This window comes from Accipiter gentilis, chromosome 1 (genome assembly GCF_929443795.1).
Source record: "Accipiter gentilis chromosome 1, bAccGen1.1, whole genome shotgun sequence".
Taxonomy (NCBI): domain Eukaryota; kingdom Metazoa; phylum Chordata; class Aves; order Accipitriformes; family Accipitridae; genus Astur; species Astur gentilis.
Window position 1 is genome coordinate 34664288 of NC_064880.1, and position 20357 is coordinate 34684644.

At 39.6% G+C, this 20357-nt stretch overlaps 1 protein-coding gene across 7 annotated transcripts in view; it reads left to right on the forward strand.

The window, feature by feature from the left end:
• Positions 1–20357, forward strand: part of COBLL1 (cordon-bleu WH2 repeat protein like 1) — a 94276-nt gene that overhangs the window by 45682 nt on the left and 28237 nt on the right. For 5 of the 7 annotated variants that reach the window (XM_049805493.1, XM_049805511.1, XM_049805470.1 and 2 more), the window contains exons 2-7: positions 5373–5552; positions 13501–13702; positions 14636–14864; positions 16572–16610; positions 17501–17595; positions 17719–17958. In XM_049805493.1, the coding sequence (XP_049661450.1) occupies positions 5373–5552; positions 13501–13702; positions 14636–14864; positions 16572–16610; positions 17501–17595; positions 17719–17958 (985 nt within the window). The remainder of the gene's footprint in view (positions 1–5372; positions 5553–13500; positions 13703–14635; positions 14865–16571; positions 16611–17500; positions 17596–17718; positions 17959–20357) is intronic. The other 2 variants (XM_049805521.1, XM_049805501.1) reach the window with 2 other exon arrangements.

Sequence of the window (20357 nt, forward strand, 5' to 3'; positions counted from 1 at the left end):
TGAAAATCAAATAAATAGATGCTTTATTTATTTACTATGCCAGACCTTTGTTTTAAAAAGGGCTTCCACACATTCAGATCACTGACACTATTATTTTTTTTGGCAAGCAGGAGGTATATTGAGATATAGTAATGACACTTTATTCTGTAGAAGTGGGATCTGTAGCACATAAAATGTTGACTTTATGGCCTTGCATTTGATTTTAAAAGATGTATTGTTTTTCTTAAAATGATAAAGTCTTCTATCTGCATTGGGCTGAAAGAATTCTTTAATGTCTTTACAGGAATTGTATTCTGTCACAAAGACTGGTGGGAATTGCAGGTGGGACTTCAGAAATTTAAATTTTGCAGAGATATGAATCAATTCTCTTAGGAACAATATCATCTCACAAGATGAGGCCTAGCTGAAAGACTTGGCATAAGCAGTGGGCTCCAGGTGCACTGGTAACAAGGGAAATACAAACTCTGCCCAGGCTGTACCAGCTTGTGTTTGTGGGACCCTGTGAGAGTGTTGTGGGTGTCCCTCGGGTTGCCTTTTCCAGGGCTAGGAAGAATCAGAGAAAAAGGGCGAGTTCTTGTTTGGTTGGTTGGATTTTTTTTTCCTTTCCTGCTTTGTCTTAAACAACTGGTTAAACAGAAGATGACAGTCAAGCAGTTCCAGCATAATAGCTAGCTGGAATTGTTTACCTGGTGATAAACAGCGGGGAGCACATCCATTCAGGTGAGTAGAGATTGGCAGTTTTAACATCTGGTGTAGGGAAGGTCAGTCAGTTGATGGAGCTGGGACCTGGGGAGACTAGGAAGGAGTGAGGACCTACATTGTGTGGGATACTGCAGCACAATTTCCAGAGGAGTTCTTATATTATGAGTTGTGCCCTTATTTGGTTAAAATTTCACTTTTAGCTGCCTCTATGTCATAGCTTAAATAAGCTGTACTTTGATTCTTCCCGCAGCTTTCCTTTAGTTCTGTGGTAGCCATGAAAATAAAGAGCATGTTTTTGGCTGTTCTAACTCCTTCTAATATTTACTTTGAAAATTAGATTAGGTCTGCTTAGCTCCTAGCATATCTGGAAGCTATCTTCTGAACATGAAAGGTGCTGTGCTCCATTTACTCCACACCTTTTTTCTGACCTCTAAAGTGTTATTTGTATATGATAGCAAATTTATTCTCTTTGTTATGGTTGTATTTTGTCTTACTAAAAATCAAGGGTTTTCTTCTCTTTAGAAGAAACTACCTTACACTCCCTCTGTCTTTTTAGCAAATTCAGTAAAAACCAGCAGATCTCCAGGTTTGCTGAGTACCTGGTAGAGGTGAAGCAGCAAAAGAGAACTGGGCTTTTGTTTGTTTGTTCTTTATGATGCATAAGTGTTTGAAATGGTGGCATAGACTTGGAGTTATGTGCTAATGCTGGTTTTACTTTTTGGTGTTTGAATAAAATGGCATGTGGAGGATGTCTTTGTAAGAGAAATCACCTGTGTCAGCTTCTTGGAGGGCCCATAGTGCAAAAGAGGAGAGGAGGGTTTTGTTGGTTAAAACTACCTTGCAAGGTATATTTCCACTATCCTGTCACTTGCTGCTCTTGATTGGCACCTGTAGATGTAGTCATGGTAATGAATTGTTCTTGCTGCCCAATACCAGTGCTGGGGGTGCAGGGCTTCTGTTACCTGTCAGGCAGCCTCTTCTGTGTCAAGGTAGAGACACAAACTCAAGAAAAGAAAAAGCTGTGAGACCAAATGTAATACTTTGGGGTAAGAATGAGAGAATTGGTGAAAAATGAAGAAAAAAGAGACATGGCAGCTGGAAACAGAAAATGAAAGTATTGGGATCCCTGTTGTTTAATAAGAGATTGCCAAAAACTCAGCATAACTTCTGAGAAAGTATACTTGGAGATTTTTCTCCTTTGTGTGGGGTGGGAAATGTAAGCAAAACTAACCATGAAGAATATGCAGACGTGCTAGAGATGGGTAGGGCACATAGCTCTGTACGTGGAGATTTAGCCGACCTCGTTAGACTGCCTGACCCCGTGTGTGTGTGTGTGTGTGTGTGTGTTCTTTATAAATATGTAGAACTTCATCTATCTAGCTGTTGCACACAAGTTTTGACAAAAGTATTTTATCAGTTCTAGCTCTCTACAGTTGTATTGGGTTTGTGTGGCAAGGTTTTGGTAGCTGGGGGGTTACAGGGGTGGCTTCTGTAAGAAGCTGCTGGAAGCTTCTCCTGTGTCTGACAGAGCCAATACCAGCCGGCTCTAAGACAGACCTGCTGCCAGCCAAGGCTGAGCCCATCAGTGACGGTGGTAGCACCTTTGGGGTAACAGATTAAAGAAGGGGAAAATGTTGCCGCAGAACAAAAAATGGCAGCCGGAGAGAGGAGTGAGAACATGTAAGAGAAACAGCCCTGCAGACCCCCAGGTCAGTGAAGAAGGAGGGGGAGGAGGGGCTCCAGGTGCCGGAGCAGAGATTCCCTGGCAGCCCGTGGGGAAGACCACGGTGGGGCAGGCTGTGCCCCTGCAGCCCATGGAGGTCCACGGTGGAGGAGATATCCACCTGCAGCCCATGGAGGACCCCAAACTGGAGCAGGTGGGTGCCTGAAGGAGGCTGTGACCCTGTGGGAAGCCTGTGCTGGAGCAGGCTCCTGGCAGGACCTGTGGATCTGTGGAGAGAAGAGCCCATGGAGCAGGTTTTCTGGCAGGACTTGTGACCCTGGGGGAGACCCACGCTGGAGCAGTGTGCTCCTGAAGGGCTGCACGCTATGGAAGGGACCCATGCTGGAGCGGTTCGTGGAGAACTGCAGTCTGTGAGAAGGGCCCACATTGGAGAAGTTCATGGAGGACTGTCTCCTGTGGGAGGGACCCCACGCTGGAGCAGGGGAAGAGTGTGAGGAGTCCTGCCCCTGAGGAGGATGAAGCAGCAGAGACAATGTGTGATGAACTGACCATAACCCCTATTCCCCATCCCCCTGCGCTGCTGGAGGGGGTAGGTAGAGAATTGGGGAGTGAAATTGTGCCTGGGAAGAAGGGCGGGATGGAGGGAAGATGTTTTGAGATTTGGTTTTATTTCTCATTACCCTACTCTGGTTGATTGGCAATATATTAAGTTAATTTTCCGTGATTTGAGCCTGGTTTGCGCGTGATGGTAATTGGTGAGTGATCTCTCCCTGTCTTTATCTCGACCCATAAGCCCTTTGTTATATTTTCTCTCCCCTGTCCAGCTGAGCCGGGGTGTGTGTGTGATAGAACGCCTTTGGTGGGCACCTGGCGTCCAGCCAGGGTCAACCCACCACAACAGTCTAAGTTAGACTCTGTATAAATCTGCATCTTACTGATATGGACAGTGCATTTATTGCTGTGGGTGATTAAGTGCTCTCCAGTTATAGTAGAGTTCCAGCAATGAAATTTCATTTTTCTGCTTAATGGAAAATAGAGTCCACTAGCATTTGCAAACAAATCTTTCTGTGGCATGCAGTCTTCAAAGATTAAATTCTGAGTTCAGTTGCAACAAATATCTTTTAACAGTCATTTGAAGTCACTTAACGATGTAAGAATGAGGAAAGAAAGGGAAAAGCAGTACTGTTTCACTTTGGGTTTGCATGGTTTTTGGTATTAATGTCGTTGGGTGAGTTTTTAGGGTTTGGGTTTTTTTTAAATAGTTGTATTGATGCTCACTATTGACTAATAATTTCTTTTTGGCAGTTACATGAGCTAAAAATCATGCAACACCTTCCCCCCCCCCCCGGCAACAAGTTGGGGAGGAGTAAAAAAGAAGTTTGATTCATACATTTTGCAATGTTCACATAACCCAGAAACAATGCAGGCAAGCTGCTGTAGAGACCAAAGTTAAATTTGCAGTTAACGCGCACGTCTTGGATTGTATGTGGAGTACACTGAAACTAATTTAAAACATTAACAGAGAGGAGGTATGAATTTTGATGGCAGATCCTCGTTTGGTGTGTTTGGAGGTCTGTGAGTATTCCTGATTAGCTCTGAGAGGCTGTGAATAGTTAATTATTCAGCACAGAGTTCTGAAGTTCAAAACTCTAAGCACTTTCAGCAACAGATGGTCATGTGAAGTCTCATTACGCAGTCTTTTGCAATGCTGCTGCTCTGGACCTTGTTTGCTCTTCAGTGTGAGTGACTTTAAACTTTTCTTTCCCAAGGAAGATGTGTGTTTCTAATTCTTGTATGCTAGATCTTTGGTTTAATTCTGTAGGACAATTACAGAAGTTAATTTCTTTGGTTACGTTTAAAGTAAAAAAACTTTGGTACAGCTCCAGAATCTAAATTGCAAGCATATTTTTGGAACCTTTGTGTATTATGTTTGAAATGTATTTTAGTTTTCTGTGAATGTGACTCCAAGCTTTTTAAAAGAATGTTTATAAGAAATTTAAAAGTTCTCATGAGGTAGCATGTCTCCACAGTGTGTTTTGGCTTTGTTTCTAATGGTGAAATTCTTAATAATAGTATGTTTTACTTGTGAAAATTCTGGTGAGTTGTGGAAAGTTATTTGAATAAAAGGGGATGGTGGACTATACGTTGTAGGACAGGAGAGTCCTGCCTTCAGAATTTACTGTAATGTAAATATATTGAGATGTAGAGCATTTTCCTTTTATACCATTTTGGATTATTTTTTTTTTTTAAGTGAAATAAGTGAAAACTATTTAGTGATTGCTCTTTGCATTAAAGAATACACCGGCTTATACTCTTGATGGGAAAGGATAGTGAGAAAATAAAACAGGAAATCAGTATATTTTGAGGGGGAAATATGAAAACATATTGTGACTGAAATGTCAAGAAATATTATGACATAGTATTGGTTATCCTGCTATTTTATTACTGTATAAAATTAAATAGATTAGAGCTGGTAGGAGTTGTTTCAATGATTTTAATAATCAAAAGAAAAATCTGGGGAAGAAAAGTGTGGTTATTCCCTCACCAATCTATCCTATATATTAAACATACTGTCAGTGCAATTTGGCTTCATACTTCATTGTACAGTATTTCTGTTTATACTAATCCAGTAAATCTGTATGGAGAATGCACAAATAGGGTCCTTTGCATAACCCAAAGGAAAAAAAAAAGTAATTAATTTACTTTTTTTAATGTATATTAAAAAAACTTTTTTTGTTTTGGGCTTGATGTTTATTGCGCTTTTTTTTTTAATATGATAGATACTTTAGCCAGTTGTATTTTCTGTCACCACTGATTGTATATTTAAATTATTCTCTTATCCCTTCCTTGCACATATCACTTAATGCAGTCCAAGTGAAAAGAATTGAATGTGGTTCATTCCTGTTCTGAGACTTGTTGGTTTGCCAGTATGGAATCATATGTATAAATACCTACATGACTTTTGATTTTTGTCCATTTATTTCAGAAGAAAATCTAAAGCACCGCCTCCTCCATCTGAAACAAAACCCAGTGGTGTTTCTCTGTTTGATGACACAGAATCAGGCAACCTCATCATGGAACAGAAAGAGAATGTAATCGATAAAGATATTGAACTGTCAGTGGTCCTGCCAGGAGATGTGATCAAGTATACTACAGTTAACGGGAGGTAAGTTATACTTAATTTTCCTTTCTTGCTCTAGTTTACTTTGACCTCCATCCAGGTTTTAATCACTTAGTAAAATATATGAGTTGTGTAAGCCTGAACATTGAGTGTGTCCAAAGAAGAGCAACGAACTTGGTGAAGGGTCTAGAGCACAAGTCCTGCGAGGAGCGGCTGAGGGAACTGGGGTTGTTTAACCCGGAGAAAAGGAGGCTGAGGGGGGACCTTATCGCTCTCTGCAACTACCTGAAGGGAGGTTGTAGTGAGGTGGGTGCTGGTCTCTTCTCCCAAGTAACAAGTGATAGGACAAGAGGAAACGGCCTCAAGTTGTGCCAGGGGAGGTTTAGATTGGATATTAGGAAAAATTTCTTCCCTGAAAGGGTTGTCAGGCATTGGAACAGGCTGCCCAGGGAAGTGGTGGAGTCACCATCCCTGGAGGTTTTGAAAAGACGTGTAGATGTGGCACTGAGGGACATGGTTTAGTGGTGGACTTGGCAGTGTTTAGATTAACGGTTGGACCTGATGATCTTAAAGGTCTTTTCCAACCTAAATGATTCTATGATTCTACTATGATTTTGGGGTAGCTGTGGAAACATACACTTTATGCATTTACCTACCTTCTGGGAAGACTGTTTTCTGAGATTCAGAAATTCTGTATGGCACCTATCAGGATGTGTAGCCATACCTGTTGCTCTTTCTAGTCATTGCAAATTATAGAAAAATACTGGTTTGTAAGACTCACTGAATTTTCCCACATAAGTTTTCCTTTTAGACTTAAGATGAGTTCCTGCTTCCTATTTGGGTACAAAGTCATATGTTCAGCACTTGCTCAGCACTACTACCTATAGACTACTAGCAGTCCTAAAAAAAGGTGTCATCGCTTCAGACAAAATCTATAATGCTTCAGAGAAATAGTTTCTAGCTACAGCTTTGGACATTTTTTTTTTTAACAAATATATTTTCTTAACTGGTTTTAATTTGAAATACATATTTCAGTCTGCTAATTGGTAGTATAGATTGTGCATATAACTTTGAGGTCACCGTTAGTTCAGAAAGACCGGGACATTGACTGGTGACTTGAAATCATAAATCCTGGGACTTAAAATGTTAAATTAATTATCATAGACCATCTATGAAGAAGGCTGCTATGCAAGGCCTTGTATGGATCAGAGCAATTAGGATGCCAGTTTGTTGCTTTTGTAAGCTGAAATAAAGAAACAATCTGTATATTGTGCTCGTGTTAGTGCATTGCCAGTGTTTTCACTGCTGAAAGCAAGCAGGCTGATTTAATTTACTCATTTAAACCAGGCAATGTAAATGCATAGTTACAACTACTTCACTTCTTAGTGAGAGATAAAGTCTGGCTCCAATCTGTTTGCATGCTTTGTCATTTGCTAGCATTCAGGAGGTCATTGCTTAGACATCAAATACCAGCTTGTTCACCAGAGCTGCAGTGGAACTTTTTTGTGGATTTCCCCCATGTGATTTTCAGGATAACTTAAATATGAGGTTATATTTGTCAGAAGAAGTTTTCTGACATAATTGGTGGCTACTATGATGCTTTATGGTGTTTGTGCTAGCATGTTTACAGCAAGGAACATTGCTGTCTGTAAATACGGTGCCTTCCCCTGCTTTTAAAATTTTTTAAAGGTGAGACTCCATGTGTATACTGTCAGGCACTTCTCTTTCTTCTTTTCAACCCCTTTGTCCACACTTGAGTACTGTGTGCCCTCTATCTTGCTTTGATCAGAACAAAGTGACAGAAAGCAATGTTGCATATCTTCCCTTGGTCAAATTACATTGTGTATAATTACTCAGTGTTCAAGGTAGGGCTCACAGGCTTATCAGGAAGTACACACGTTTCCCCATTAGTTTTATTATCCCACAGTTACTATTTTGTTGGGTTTTTTTTCCCAATCAAGATACTGTATGTGATTAATTTCATAAATGGCTCTCTTGCAAATGAGAACCTATATTAGCACTGCCAAGCTCACTCAGAATGAGGGGAGGTACTGTGCAGGACCTGCAGTCCACTGTGAAACATCCTTCAAACTATCTTCTAGTTTTGCTCTGTCTTGATAGTTGAATTTTGTGGACAAATAGGCAAGATTCTTCTAGAAATGACATAGATAAATCACTGGTTTGTCTCTTTCCTGTACATAATCAGAGATGAGCAGCTTCAAAGCTCCTGAGGAGAGAATACCTTTTAAAATCTCATACTAGAAAAAGCAAAACTCTTGAGTTTGTACAACTGTGTCCTCAAATGCCACAGTCCACTAGAAGAAACTCCTCTACTGTTGTCAGATGAAGTTGGGTTGGTTTGCTCTCTGCTTTGGCATAGTGGATAGCAAGAGCTATGTAGAACGAAGCAAGATGTTACATACATAAATATCCTGAGTGAGTAGAAGTAGGTAGAAGAGGATCAGAATGAAATCCAAAAGGGGTTTTAGAGAAAAAGATTACAAGAGAGAATAATTTTTGATCCTTGAGTTGATCTGTGGGCAGCTAAAGCAAAAAAACTGAGAGACTGAGAAAAGGAAGGAGGACTGAAATAGGTAATTTCTCTTTCTGAAACTTCAGGCATGGGTGGATTCTCTTATTTAAGCCTAGACACCAATTTCTATTTTGTAGCAGTTGGTGATAGTGATTCAGTTCATCTGTTCAGAATCTGACAGTGACATTCGCACTCTCCTATCACCAGGAGTCCTGCAGGGGGGTCGAGGCAAGCAGTTATTTAAAAGCAAACACGCATAACTCCCCCAAAAAACATGGCAAGAGCAGTGAGTGATAGGAAGTGAAGGGTACAGTCTTTTGGAGGAAGGAATGAGTGAAGTGTTTGGCGCCTTCTTTTTTGGCGCCGCCTTTTTTCTTTTTTTTTTTTTTTTTTTTAATTGGAATGTTTTTCAGATTGGACTTTATGAATCTTCTCCATTGGTTCTAAATATAGCATAGGACGGTAGAATTTTCTGCAGCCAAAGAAGAAAAAAAATGACTTGAACTATTTTATTTAGCAGCCTGATCATTTTAAGTTAGTTTTTTGTTTTCCCACAAGGAAGAAATGCAGAGTTTGAAAAAGTTTTCTCAAAATTGAATAATTAGTTTCAATTGTGTGATTCAGTAAATTAACTTAGAGATTTCAAAGGCCAATATGATAGTGACATGCATTTTATTTGGAAATGGTGTGTCAGACAAATATTTTTGCAGGTTTGCATGTTTAGGGCTTCAGTTTCAGATGCCTCTCAGAGACCTTAAATTTGCTGAACGTCTTTTCTTAGAGTCCTTTGTGAGTTTCCATTTGATCCATTCTTGAGTATTTTCAGTCATTAGGGTATTCTTAATAAACTGTTGGTTAACTCTGTATAGCTAGCCAGTGAATAACAAGCTTTGTGGTGTTGCCCTACTTTTCAAAACCTATTGTAATTAACATTTATTAGTAACAAATTCTGGGGGTTTTGGTGTTTTTTGTTGTCCTCCATGAAAACAAATGTCTTTTTCTCTTTAGAGAATAGGATTAGTAAATATTTTTGCCAGGAAGGCCATGAAGCCATAGGCTTAAGTAATCAGAGATCTATAGAAAGCCAAAGTGTGTGTAGGGTTCCCCCCCCCTTCTCCCCCCTGCCCCCCTTCTCTATTCCATCCTTACCTAGGAATACTTTTGGTGGTTACTGACAGATAATTTGTTCAGTGGTGCTTACTGTGAGCCTCAGGATAGGAGGAGCTTGTTCCTAAAGTTTAATCGTGTCATAACCTCAACTTTCAAGTAGCAAGGTTCTAGCCCTCATTTTTGGAGACGAGTGTAGAAATTTGATGCATTTTTTTCCTTTCAACACTTCATCCAGTATTTGAAGTGACACTTTTTACTGTCGGTTACTGTACTGGCTTTGTGTGGCAAGGTTTTGGTAGTGGGGGGGGTTTCAGGGGTGGCTTCTATAAGAAGCTGCTGGAAGCTTCCCCTGTGTCCGACAGAGCCCATACCAGCCGGCTCTAAGATGGACCCGCCGCTGGCCAAGGCTGCGCCAATCAGTGATAGTGGTAACACCTCTGTGATGACATTTTTAAGAAGGAAAAAAAGTTGCTGGGACGGAAACAGCAGCCAGAGAGAGGAGTGAGAACATGTAAGAGAAACAGCCCTGCAGACCCCCAGGTCAGTGAAGAAGGAGGGGGAGGAGGGGCTCCAGGCACTGGAGTAGAGATTCCCTGGCAGCCCGTGGGGAAGACCACGGTGGGGCAGGCTGTTCCCCTGCAGTCCATGGAGGTTCACGATGGAGCAGATACCCACCTGCAGCCCGTGGAAGACCCCACGCCGGAGCAGGTCAGCTCCTGAAGGAGGCTGTGACCCCGTGGGAAGCCCACGCTGGGGCAGGCTCCTGGCAGGACCTGTGGATCTGTGGAGAGAGGAGCCCACGGAGCAGGTTTTCTGGCAGGACTTGTGACCCCGTGGGGGACCCACACTGGAGCAGTGTGCTCCTGAAGGACTGCATACCGTGGAAGGGACCCATGCTGGAGCAGTTCGTGGAGAACTGCAGTCCGTGGGAAGGACCCATGTTGGAGAAGTTTGTGGAGGACTGTCTCCCATGGGAGGGACCCCATGCTGGAGCAGGGGAAGAGTGTGAGGAGTCCTGCCCCTGAGGAGGATGAAGCGGCAGAAAATAACTTGTGTTGAACTGACCATAAACCCCATTGCCCGTCCCCCTGTGCTGCTGTGGGGATAGGTAGAGAATTGGGGAGTGAAGTTGTGCCTGGGAAGAAGGGAGGGGTGGAGGGAAGGTATTTTGAGATTTTATTTCTCATTACCCTACTCTGGTTGACTTGTAATAAATTGAGTTAATTTTCCGTGATTTGAGCCTGGTTTGCGCGTGATGGTAATTGGTGAGTGATCTCTCCTTGTCCTTATCTCGACCCACAAGCTCTTTGTTATATTTTCTCTCCTGTGTCCAGCTGAGGAGGGGGAGTGATAGAACGGCTTTGGTGGGCACCTGGCGTCCAGCCAGGGTCAACCCACCACAGTTACAAACATAACATGGTTTGATATGTTCTAGGTGAAGGCTAATTGTTTAACTATCAGTGATGTGATGTAATGAGAGGCTGCTATTCCCCACTTTTTATTGTTATTTAGTCAGGTAGGAATAACCAGGGGAAAATAGATGAGAGATGAAGGGGTGCAGGAATATGTAAATAAATTTATGATCTGAGATTTCTGGAAAACTAAGTAATGTAATGAAGTTAAAGATGTTGCAGATAAATATTTTACTGAAATTAGATAAAGGAGGACAACCAGATGATGTACTCCGAGAGAGCTGATGGCCATTTCTTGGAGTTTTACTAAGTATTAATTATGGCGTTCCTCTACCTGCAATCCTTGAAGGCTTTAGCAAAAAAATAGTTTTACAAGTTTTGGAGGATGTGATTACAAAAAAAGATTGCTTTTTGTATCGCTGTAGGAATGTCTGTCGAAAGCAGATGTTGAAGGTGTCTTGGCCTCCAGTAGAGGAGGGACTTAAAGTCTAGCATCCTCCAGTCAAGCAGGGCATTTCTGGAAGTACCAATGGAAAGCAAATTTGCACTGGATCACTGTTTTCATGTACTAATTTGCATGTACCTCTCTGTTGTTTGTGAGCAGCTATGTTCCTTACTTTCCATTCTGTCTCTTCTTGTGACTCTGGTTAATGTGAGGGCTTGCCCCTGTCACCATGGTGCATTTCCACAGGACGGCCTTCTGTGATCTTTGCTTGTGAATTCTCATCGTTCTTACCATTCTCCAATAACTGAAGGCCAGAGGAAGCGTAGCTTTTAAAGCTAGTCAGTGTATAAAAATGCACCAGGAAAAAAAAAGTAATGGGTAACTTATTGGCTAGGCTGATAACCAGAAAGGTGACTACAGAAGTAGTGTCTGCTGTCTCCTCTGGCTCCCTCCTCCTCCCTCCTGCCCCACCCCCAGTGAAATGGGGGAATGACATGATTTGCATTTGCAGCTCTTTTCTTATTAGGGCGAGATGGCTGTACTTGTTCTATTATGGGTTAGAAGTACAAGAAATAAGAGTAGTTTCTTCTTTCTTCTAATCGGTGCAGGCTGTAATATATGCAAGAAAAGAATTGAAATAAACTCTCTGGTTTAGCTATGTGAAAAGGGAGGAATAGTTATTTTTCTGCAGTGCTCAGTGCATTCTCATGGAATCCCTCAGGATGATATATATCATCTAGATGAAGGCACAGACGTATATTACATTCTTCTATACCTCTTCAGACTACCTGATAGGTGCTTTTTGACACCTTGGAGCATCATTTCTCCATGTTTTTTGGTTTTATTGTTCCTCCTGCCTTTGTCTCCTGAGGGCAAGTATTCTCCTGCCATTTAAGCAAGCAGAAATTTTTTCTGTGGGTAAAAAACCAAAGTAACAGGTCTTCAGTAGCTATATCTGTCAGCTTTAAAACTGTTTCCATCTTCTAGAAGTGCAGCATGTGCACCAGGGCATCCAGCCCTGCTTCTAGAGATCAGAAGGCAGTTTGCTTAAGGAACACTTGTTCTTTAAGACCAAGTGAAAACAGGCATGATATTCTAGGGTTAATTAAAGGTGGGGGAACAGTGTTCACAGTAATTTCTAAGATTGAGTCATTCTTAATTCTTTTTAAAGAACCACATCACATGAAAAGTCTGGTTTAACTTCCTACTTAATAAATTTATTCACAATCTTTATGTTATCTAGAATTCTGCTTAGCTTGATGGCTTTTTGTAGAAGCTATCTCTTTCCACACTTGGCTATGCTACCAGAATACCTGCATCTGTTATGAGATTATATCTAGAATTTAAGATTTCTGATAAAGCCATACCAGCCAAACCCTATATTAATTTTCTGCTAGAAACTTCAGTGTACTTTTCAACATAGCATTTGATTGCTTCACAGACTTTTGAATTATTTTCATAATATGCTTATGAGACAGAGCAGGTGATAGATTTCCCTGTTTGTAGCTGTAACTGAGACATGCAGAGGGCATCAAAAGGAAATGCTCCTTACAGATGATTACCCAACTCTAAAAATTATTGAGGAATGACCAGTTCCAGTGACCTGATAGTACTATAACCTTATTCAGTGGCTGTAACATGCAAGGTTAGGATACTCTTCTTACCTTTGGCCTATTTAAACTTCTATGACACTTCTGTTTAAAGTACAGCTTTAATAAGTTTATTCCAGTAGCAACTGGGAATTATCAGCCTATCTTAATACACTGTTCTGCACGTTCTTCACTGAGTACTGAGAGAACAAGGACATACAGTTAGCGACTACATACGAAAAATTCAGTTTGCCATACTTCACTGTGAAAAGGACATCTGTTGCATCACACAGAGCTTCTCAAGAAATTACATTCAACTACTATATTGTCATTTAGCTTCTTTTCCTCTGTCTGTATTAAATACCTGGTACTCGTTTTGGGATCCCTAATGCACGACCTCCTTAAAAGGTGACATCCTCAAACTTCATTTCTTCTGCTTCCTCCAAATGGCTCATGCTCAGAATTTCTGAAAATAAAGTCCCTCGTAACCTCAGAATGGATATAAAAATTTCAAGCTTTGGAAGGAACAGCTTTTGCTGGTTTTAATGAATACCGTTTATCACCACTGCTACAGTTCCCATTAAATGTCAAATGAGGTGGCTAATTCACATGTCCCTGCTGACCTCGGGAAAAGCATCACTTCACACAAGCAAAAATTTCCCCCTTTGCTCAAGCACTTGGCATACTTTTGTGCGAGCTGGTTTCATTTTCTTTTTAGTGGTGCCTTTTGGGATTTGGCTTGCCTTTTTTCTTTTTGATGTTGAAGATGTTTAAAGTTGGTGCCCGGCAGTAATTATTTAGTCATGGAAGGGAAAGGATGATTTGGGTTAAATGTTTAGCACCACGTTTTGTTATGGCCTGCTTAATTGTCATCCATTGTGACAGTTCCATTTGTCTTTTACAGGAAGCCCATGATGGACTTGCTGATCTTTCTCTGTGCACAGTACCACTTAAATCCATCAAGTTATACCATAGAGTTGGTATCAGCAGAAAACAGCCAGATTAAATTTAAACCCAACACACCAGTGGGAATGCTTGAAGTGGAAAAGGTGATTGTAAAGCCAAAACAAATGGATAAGAAGAAACCTGCTCCGGTTATACCAGAGGTGAGAGCTACAATTAAAGTGTATTGAGAAATTAGAATCACTATTGTATGCAACAAGTTAAGCTGGCAGCTGAGCCTCTTTTTTCAGCTTTTCCTGTTGTGTCTCATCCTCTCACCATGTACCCCTGTGAAATGCTTGGCTCCATGTTCTTGATAACCTCCTCTTAGGTAAAATATATCTCAGTTTGTTGCAGCAAACATCTTTGCTGCCAAAAGAAGGAAATATTACAATATTATTTGAAATCCCACGCCTTATTGTCCTTTTGACAAATTCTGCAGATGAAGTGTGGCAGAATACAGCCTTCCACAAACTGAAAATCAATGACTTGTGCCATCTGTCATGCTGTGATGTATATGCCCTTCTGATTGTATGTTCATTTTCCTTTAATACATACTGTACTTTTTTGTTGTTACTAGGCTTTTTTTCCTCTTAAGAAGGCAGGAGCTTTTAGAAGTACTAAAGCAACTTCTAGGTGTTGCCTAAATCTTTCCTTCTGCCTTTGTCCTGCTGTATAGAAGAATACTGTTTTTTTAATTTATCTAAAGCACTTGCATAGGGCCAGGGGATCTCTCCTACTGCCCTTTTACCTTCATTCTACGCATATGCACACACACGTACACTCCTGGCTCTTTGGCTGACTTTTACAGCTACCTAATGTAACCTAACCTAGTAGGGCCTCTCACTCCAAGCATGTACTCTGCCAGACAGGCAAATGACAGATGCTAAAGGAGGAGCAGACTGTTTCATGTGTCCTTTTCTTGTGTAGAAGGGAATCACAAAATAGTTCTTAGTTTCTCTTGTAATGTTTCTGAATCTATAACATTGGTGAAGTTGGCCATAAGTGGAATTCCTTTGATTACTGTAAGGCTGTTATAAAAATGCCACTTCTTTCAGAATTTGTGCTGGTATTTATTGGAATTTTCTTCTCTTTAGCAAACAGTAAGGGTAGTGATAAACTACAAGAAGACACAGAAGACGGTAGTAAGAGTTAGTCCACATTCACCCCTTCAAGAACTCATACCAATTATCTGTAGTAAATGTGAGTTTGATCCTTCACACACTCTGCTGTTGAAGAATTACCAGTCTCAAGAACCCCTTGATGTGACAAAATCTCTTAATGACCTTGGACTAAGAGAATTATATGCCATGGATATCAGGCGAGGTAAGATAACTTTTGTAAATTGCAGTTATAGAAAAGATAATTACTTAGTATTTCAATAATATTGAGATTTGTTGAGGGGTTTTTTTGACTTAATAAATTAATTGCTAGCCATTTAGTATATATGTCATTAGTCTTCCACAAAATTGAAACTGGGACAAGTTTACCTGTACTTATGTTTGAGAAGTGCTATATAAAGGTTTCATTCTCTAATAAAGTGTTAGGCACCAGCAAAGGTGGCTAAGTACAAACCATCACTTAAAAGCAACCCCTTCCTTACTTTCCCCCAGCCTTTCCCCAAAAAGATCAACTTTCCCTTAGCTCATAAAAGAGACATAGAATCAAGAGGAGCTGAAAAGAACAAACATTAGAGAAATTTAGTTTTGTTTAAAAATTATTTAAAATTTAAAAAGTGTTAAAATGTTCTGATGGTGTTTATGTATATTTCTAAGTGCTGTTTGCTAATTTTATAGATTGTGAAGGAATAATAATTCTCTTTTTAATTGTGGTCCAACAGGGGCACAATGAATTAACTTATATTTGTATATATTTCCTATGTCTGGTTTCACCTTTAGCTGTAAGCTTGTCTTTTTCATGAAGAATTTATCGTATTGTGATTAAAAATTCTATACAGTGTGATTTGTTCTTTTTCAGACATTTCTTACAGGAAATTCTTCCCTCAATATAGAATGCAGTAATATGGGCTCACTCTTGGTCTTGACCACTGTTCTATTTGCTTGTTTTTCTTTCCTTCTGCTCTAAAACTTGGGGGTTTTTGTTGTTTTGGGGTTTTTTTGTTTGTGTCCTTTCCCCCCTTCTACCTAAATACAGTAACCTTATCGTTTGGTGGTTACAGTTTCAAAAGTTCTCTCAATTACTTCCCAAAGGCCAGTTATCTTGAACAACAGGAGAATGACAGATTTGGAAAATATGTCCTTTTCCCATGAAGAAAACAAAAATGAAGGATCTTTCTCTTCCCCACTGGAAACCAACATATTTTAACTTGCCTAAACATGTTACTTGGACTACATATGCCCCTAGTGCATTGTCTTGTTTGTCGTCTGGCTACTGCTTTCATCTACAGACTGGCAGAGCTGCCTTCTGCACAGTATGACGTGTGCTTCATTTGAGTCAATAGCCAAAAATCCTTAGGAGAGAATGTGAGGGCATATATGCTTTCTACATGGCAGAGGAAATGTAGGTATACTTCAGCTCCCTCAAGACAAAGTAGTTAAGCGTTTATTTCAGTTTTTCAGACAGCTTCAAAGCTCTGAATTTTCAGCTCTCTTCATGAAAGTAAATGGCGAGGTGTACCTTTTACTTAATAGAATTTAAATTCAGATTTTGTTTTATTCAGATGATATTTTAATTTTACAGTCCTCTTTATTTTCCAAGTTTGGACTGCCTGACAATCCAAAACTTAGTGAGCAGACTATTCTATATACCTATTTTCCTTTTTCCTTCAGAAATATAAGTGGAGTGTCTCTCCTTATTTACAAGATTCCAGTCTGTGTTGCATGTCTTCAGGCTCAAGTTCTTAAATGGCTTATAGCATTAGGTAGTAACGATACACATCCTTTTACTTTGGGAAAGTACCCAGTTACTTTTTCCTAATGTTGAAGATTCAGCCTGGCTTTCTGTGTTTGTAACTTATAACTGCATCCTTGATTCAGATTCACATTTTCTGTCTTTCTTTTTGTCTTTCTGTAGCCACATCACCAGTTGATTTAAATTTACCGTCTTTGCAAGGTACGATTTACTGAAACAGGTGGTGAAACTGTAGCACTTACATGACATTACCATCCGCTCCTATTGTAACATCTGCTTAACTGTGACATGAGTAATTCTCTGTCCTATCATAAATGCGTATTTTAAAAGATAATACAGAAGTGGATATACCCAGCTATATATGAAGTATTTCTGTATAGTTTTACCCTAGATAGATTGATTACATTTACAGTCATGTTTATATTGATAGTTGTACCAAGAACCCATAGTGGCCTTGCTGATGATTTCTGTTGCTCATTGCATTTGCATTCAATAAGTTTTCTTTAAGAAGGTTAAATCTAGTAAAAATTAAAAAGAGACAACCTTTAGATTTACAAATTGTCTGCACGAATAAGACAATGTAAGGAGGATAAATTCTGCAAGATACCAGAATGGACTTGACTATCTTTACTGTGACTGCCATGCAGTTACATGCACAGCACCGCTCAGGCGTTTTGGTGATCTTTCTCTGTAGTCACACCATGGGCAGGCTTGTGCCTGACCTGTCCCACCTCACACTTTGCCATGAATTTAAACTGTTAGGAACTGAGAGCTGGAGAGGTTGATGTTCTTTTTCCCTTTTACAGCCATTGTGATATGAACCGTAACATATGACAAGTGGGATGGGCTGGATTAGGTGTTAGGGGCATTAGGAACAGCTGAAACTCATCTATTCCGAGTTCTGAGAAAGACAGGAAGAACACAGATGGTAGGAAACCTGTTCATTTTGCAGTGTTTAGAAAAACTATTATAGGTGACTTGTGTTTTGTATATCCTTCCAGGAGGCTTATGACAGACAGTGAAATTGTAAGAATGCAGGAGAAATAATCTGTGCAATAAATAACATCTAGAACTATTATTTTCTATTTCAGACTCCTACCAATCTGAAAACTTAGATGTTCTGAAGGAGAAAGAAAACAAAGGATTTTTCAGCTTTTTTCAACGAAGCAAGAAGAAAAAAGAACAAGTAAGGTGTAACTTTGTATAGGCAAAACTTCTAGAAACATTCGTATTGAGTAATCAATACTGTTGATTGTTTTCCAGAAAGTATAAGTAACTTGGATTTTTTTTCTTCCCCCTGCACCCCAAGGCTGCCAGTGCCCCAGCAACTCCATTGATGAGCAAGCCAAGGCCAACATTTATCACGAGATCTAACACTGTTAGCAAGCAGTATGATTCAAACACTCTGCCATCTGAAATGCCGAAGAAACGGAGAGCTCCTTTACCGCCTATGCCAAATTCTCAGAGTGCTCCCCAGGAACTTGCACAAGCCCAGGTCAGACCGGCATCTGATATTGTGAAATCTAACAGCTTTGATAGGAATGAACAGGTTAGTTATATTTGCTTCACTTCTTTTAAGACGCTTAGACATAATAATCCTGATTAACCCTGTTAATATCTGCTGAGGCTTGAAACAAATGGGAAATAAAAGTGTAGTACTTGCTTTTAAAAATTTTAGTTTGAAAATAACTACAGAAACTGAAAGATGTGTTCCTTTTAAACTTCATATCTCGTATCCAAAGTAGCTGCTGTATTTTGAAAAGGTAAAACTAACTTCTTTTATATAAGTTGGTATTGTGAGCACCTTTTTCTTCTTTTGGATGAATAGTTTATATATTTAAATGTGAGAACATTGTCTCACTTTGTCATATCTAGTAATTGATGTTTTGACATTTCCAGTAATTTCTTAATGTTTTAGTTATATGTGATAATGAGTCATTTGTTCTTTACATTACGTTACTAGAAAAAGGTAGAAATCTTGGGGAGTAGTCTTAACATTCTTGTGCTCCCAGCAAGTTAAAGTAACATTTTTATTTTAATCAAATAGGGATGTATTTAATTGAAGCCTAGACATGTAGGCTACATTTTTAAGTAGCCTATATATCCCATGCAAATGCAGAAATTCTGCCAGTAGAATTTGGGAGAATTGATGCATTAAGTATTATCCTGGTATTGCACAAATTGTCAACTGTGAATTCTAACTAAAGATCAAGACTAAAATTATTTTTTTATTTTATTTTATACTTTGCTTTGAATGCAGTATCTGAAGGTGCTCTTTAATAAATGAGGTTATTGGCATGCTAGAAAAATAAAATGCAGAACTAAATGAAATACAAGTCTGAGGGATTAATTTTTTGTTAGACCCAGAGATAAGAAATTTCAAACTGTGACTTCCTTTATCTTTATGGAATGATTTACTCTTTCATTGATGCACAGAACCACAAGAGAGCACTGTTTAACAGAAGTTCTGAATTTGTGTATTGTGTCCTGCTGAAAAGCTTTATCATTTGAAGAAGACAAAGGTTTCTTTCTGTATTTTAATAAAAGGAACCTTGGGGGAGAAAAAAATCATGATCTTTTTTTACCTCCTCTTGTTTGTCTTTTAATTGAATTCAAATTTTTTGAAAATAATTTATTAATGTCAACATGCTTTAAATGATTAATATCCTGTTATGTCTAACAGTAATGTATGACTGCTGGGCTAGGATCTGTCACTCAACAAAATTGCTTAGATTTATTATTTTGTACTGACATTTCTTATTCATCTAAAGTGATTTGACTGAAGTTGAACAGCTCACAAAGAAAGGACAGAAGTCTAGATTAAGTTATATTTTTGTGTGTATTTTCTATTTTGTACTACTTTGTGCAGCTCCCTTAGAACTTAGAAGCCTTTGGCATGTGTGTTTTAAGATGACTTCTGTTTTATTCTGATTTGATTGCACAGTGATTTATCAGATAATACAGAGCTTGGGACTTAAATGTGGGCAAATATTTGCTCTTTGCTTTGAATTTTATTAATTTATGTAAAATATTTTGTCTTTTTAGTATCTACTTTCCAATAAATATCATCTAATGAATGAATTTGGACTGCATAGTACATATTGCTCAACTTGATCAGGGAACTCTTAAGAGGGATCCTATGAGAGACTTCCTTGGAAGATAAAGCTGCTTCTTGGAAGAGTGCTGAGATATTTCCAGAGACAGCCTTCCGGCAGCACGAGAGTGGTCCATTCCCCTAAGTGGGAAAAGGAGTAGGCATAAAAATAGACAGTCTCGTTTAAATGTGCTACTGAGAGAGCTCAAGTGCAAAAATAAGCATGTGAGGGATGGGAAGGGGACAGAGCAATTCCCCAAAAGAAATACAGAGATACTTCTTGGACATGCAGAGATGCAGTTAGGAATGCAAAGGCAAGCCTGGAGCTCAAAGCGGCAGGAGATGTCAAGAATAACAAGGAAGGCTTTTGTAAGTTAGCAGCAAGCAGAAGTCCAAGGATGAAGGATGAGGTCATCTACCTTTATTTTAGCAAGGTGTTTGTCACAGTCTACCACAACATTTTTTCCGTTGAAGAAGTAAGGTATGGACTACACAGATGAACCACAAGATAGGACAAAAACTGGCTAAACAGCTCCGGTGGTGATGGTTAATGGCTCAAAAGTCAGACTGGTTGTCAGGTGGAGTTCCTAAGGAGTTGGTAGTATGGCCAGTACTGTTAAACATCTTTATAAACAACCTAGATGATGGAGTTGAATGCACCCTCAACAAACTTGAAGTTGACACCAAACCGGGCAGAGAGGTAGGTCCACCAGAAGAGCCACCATTCAGGGAGACAATGACAGGCTGGAACTGCGTGAGATTTAAAAAAAAGATGCGTATGAAGTTCTCTATCTGGAATGGAGTAATCCCAAGCACTAGTACAGGCTGGGGTCTGGCTATGTGATCCACCTCAC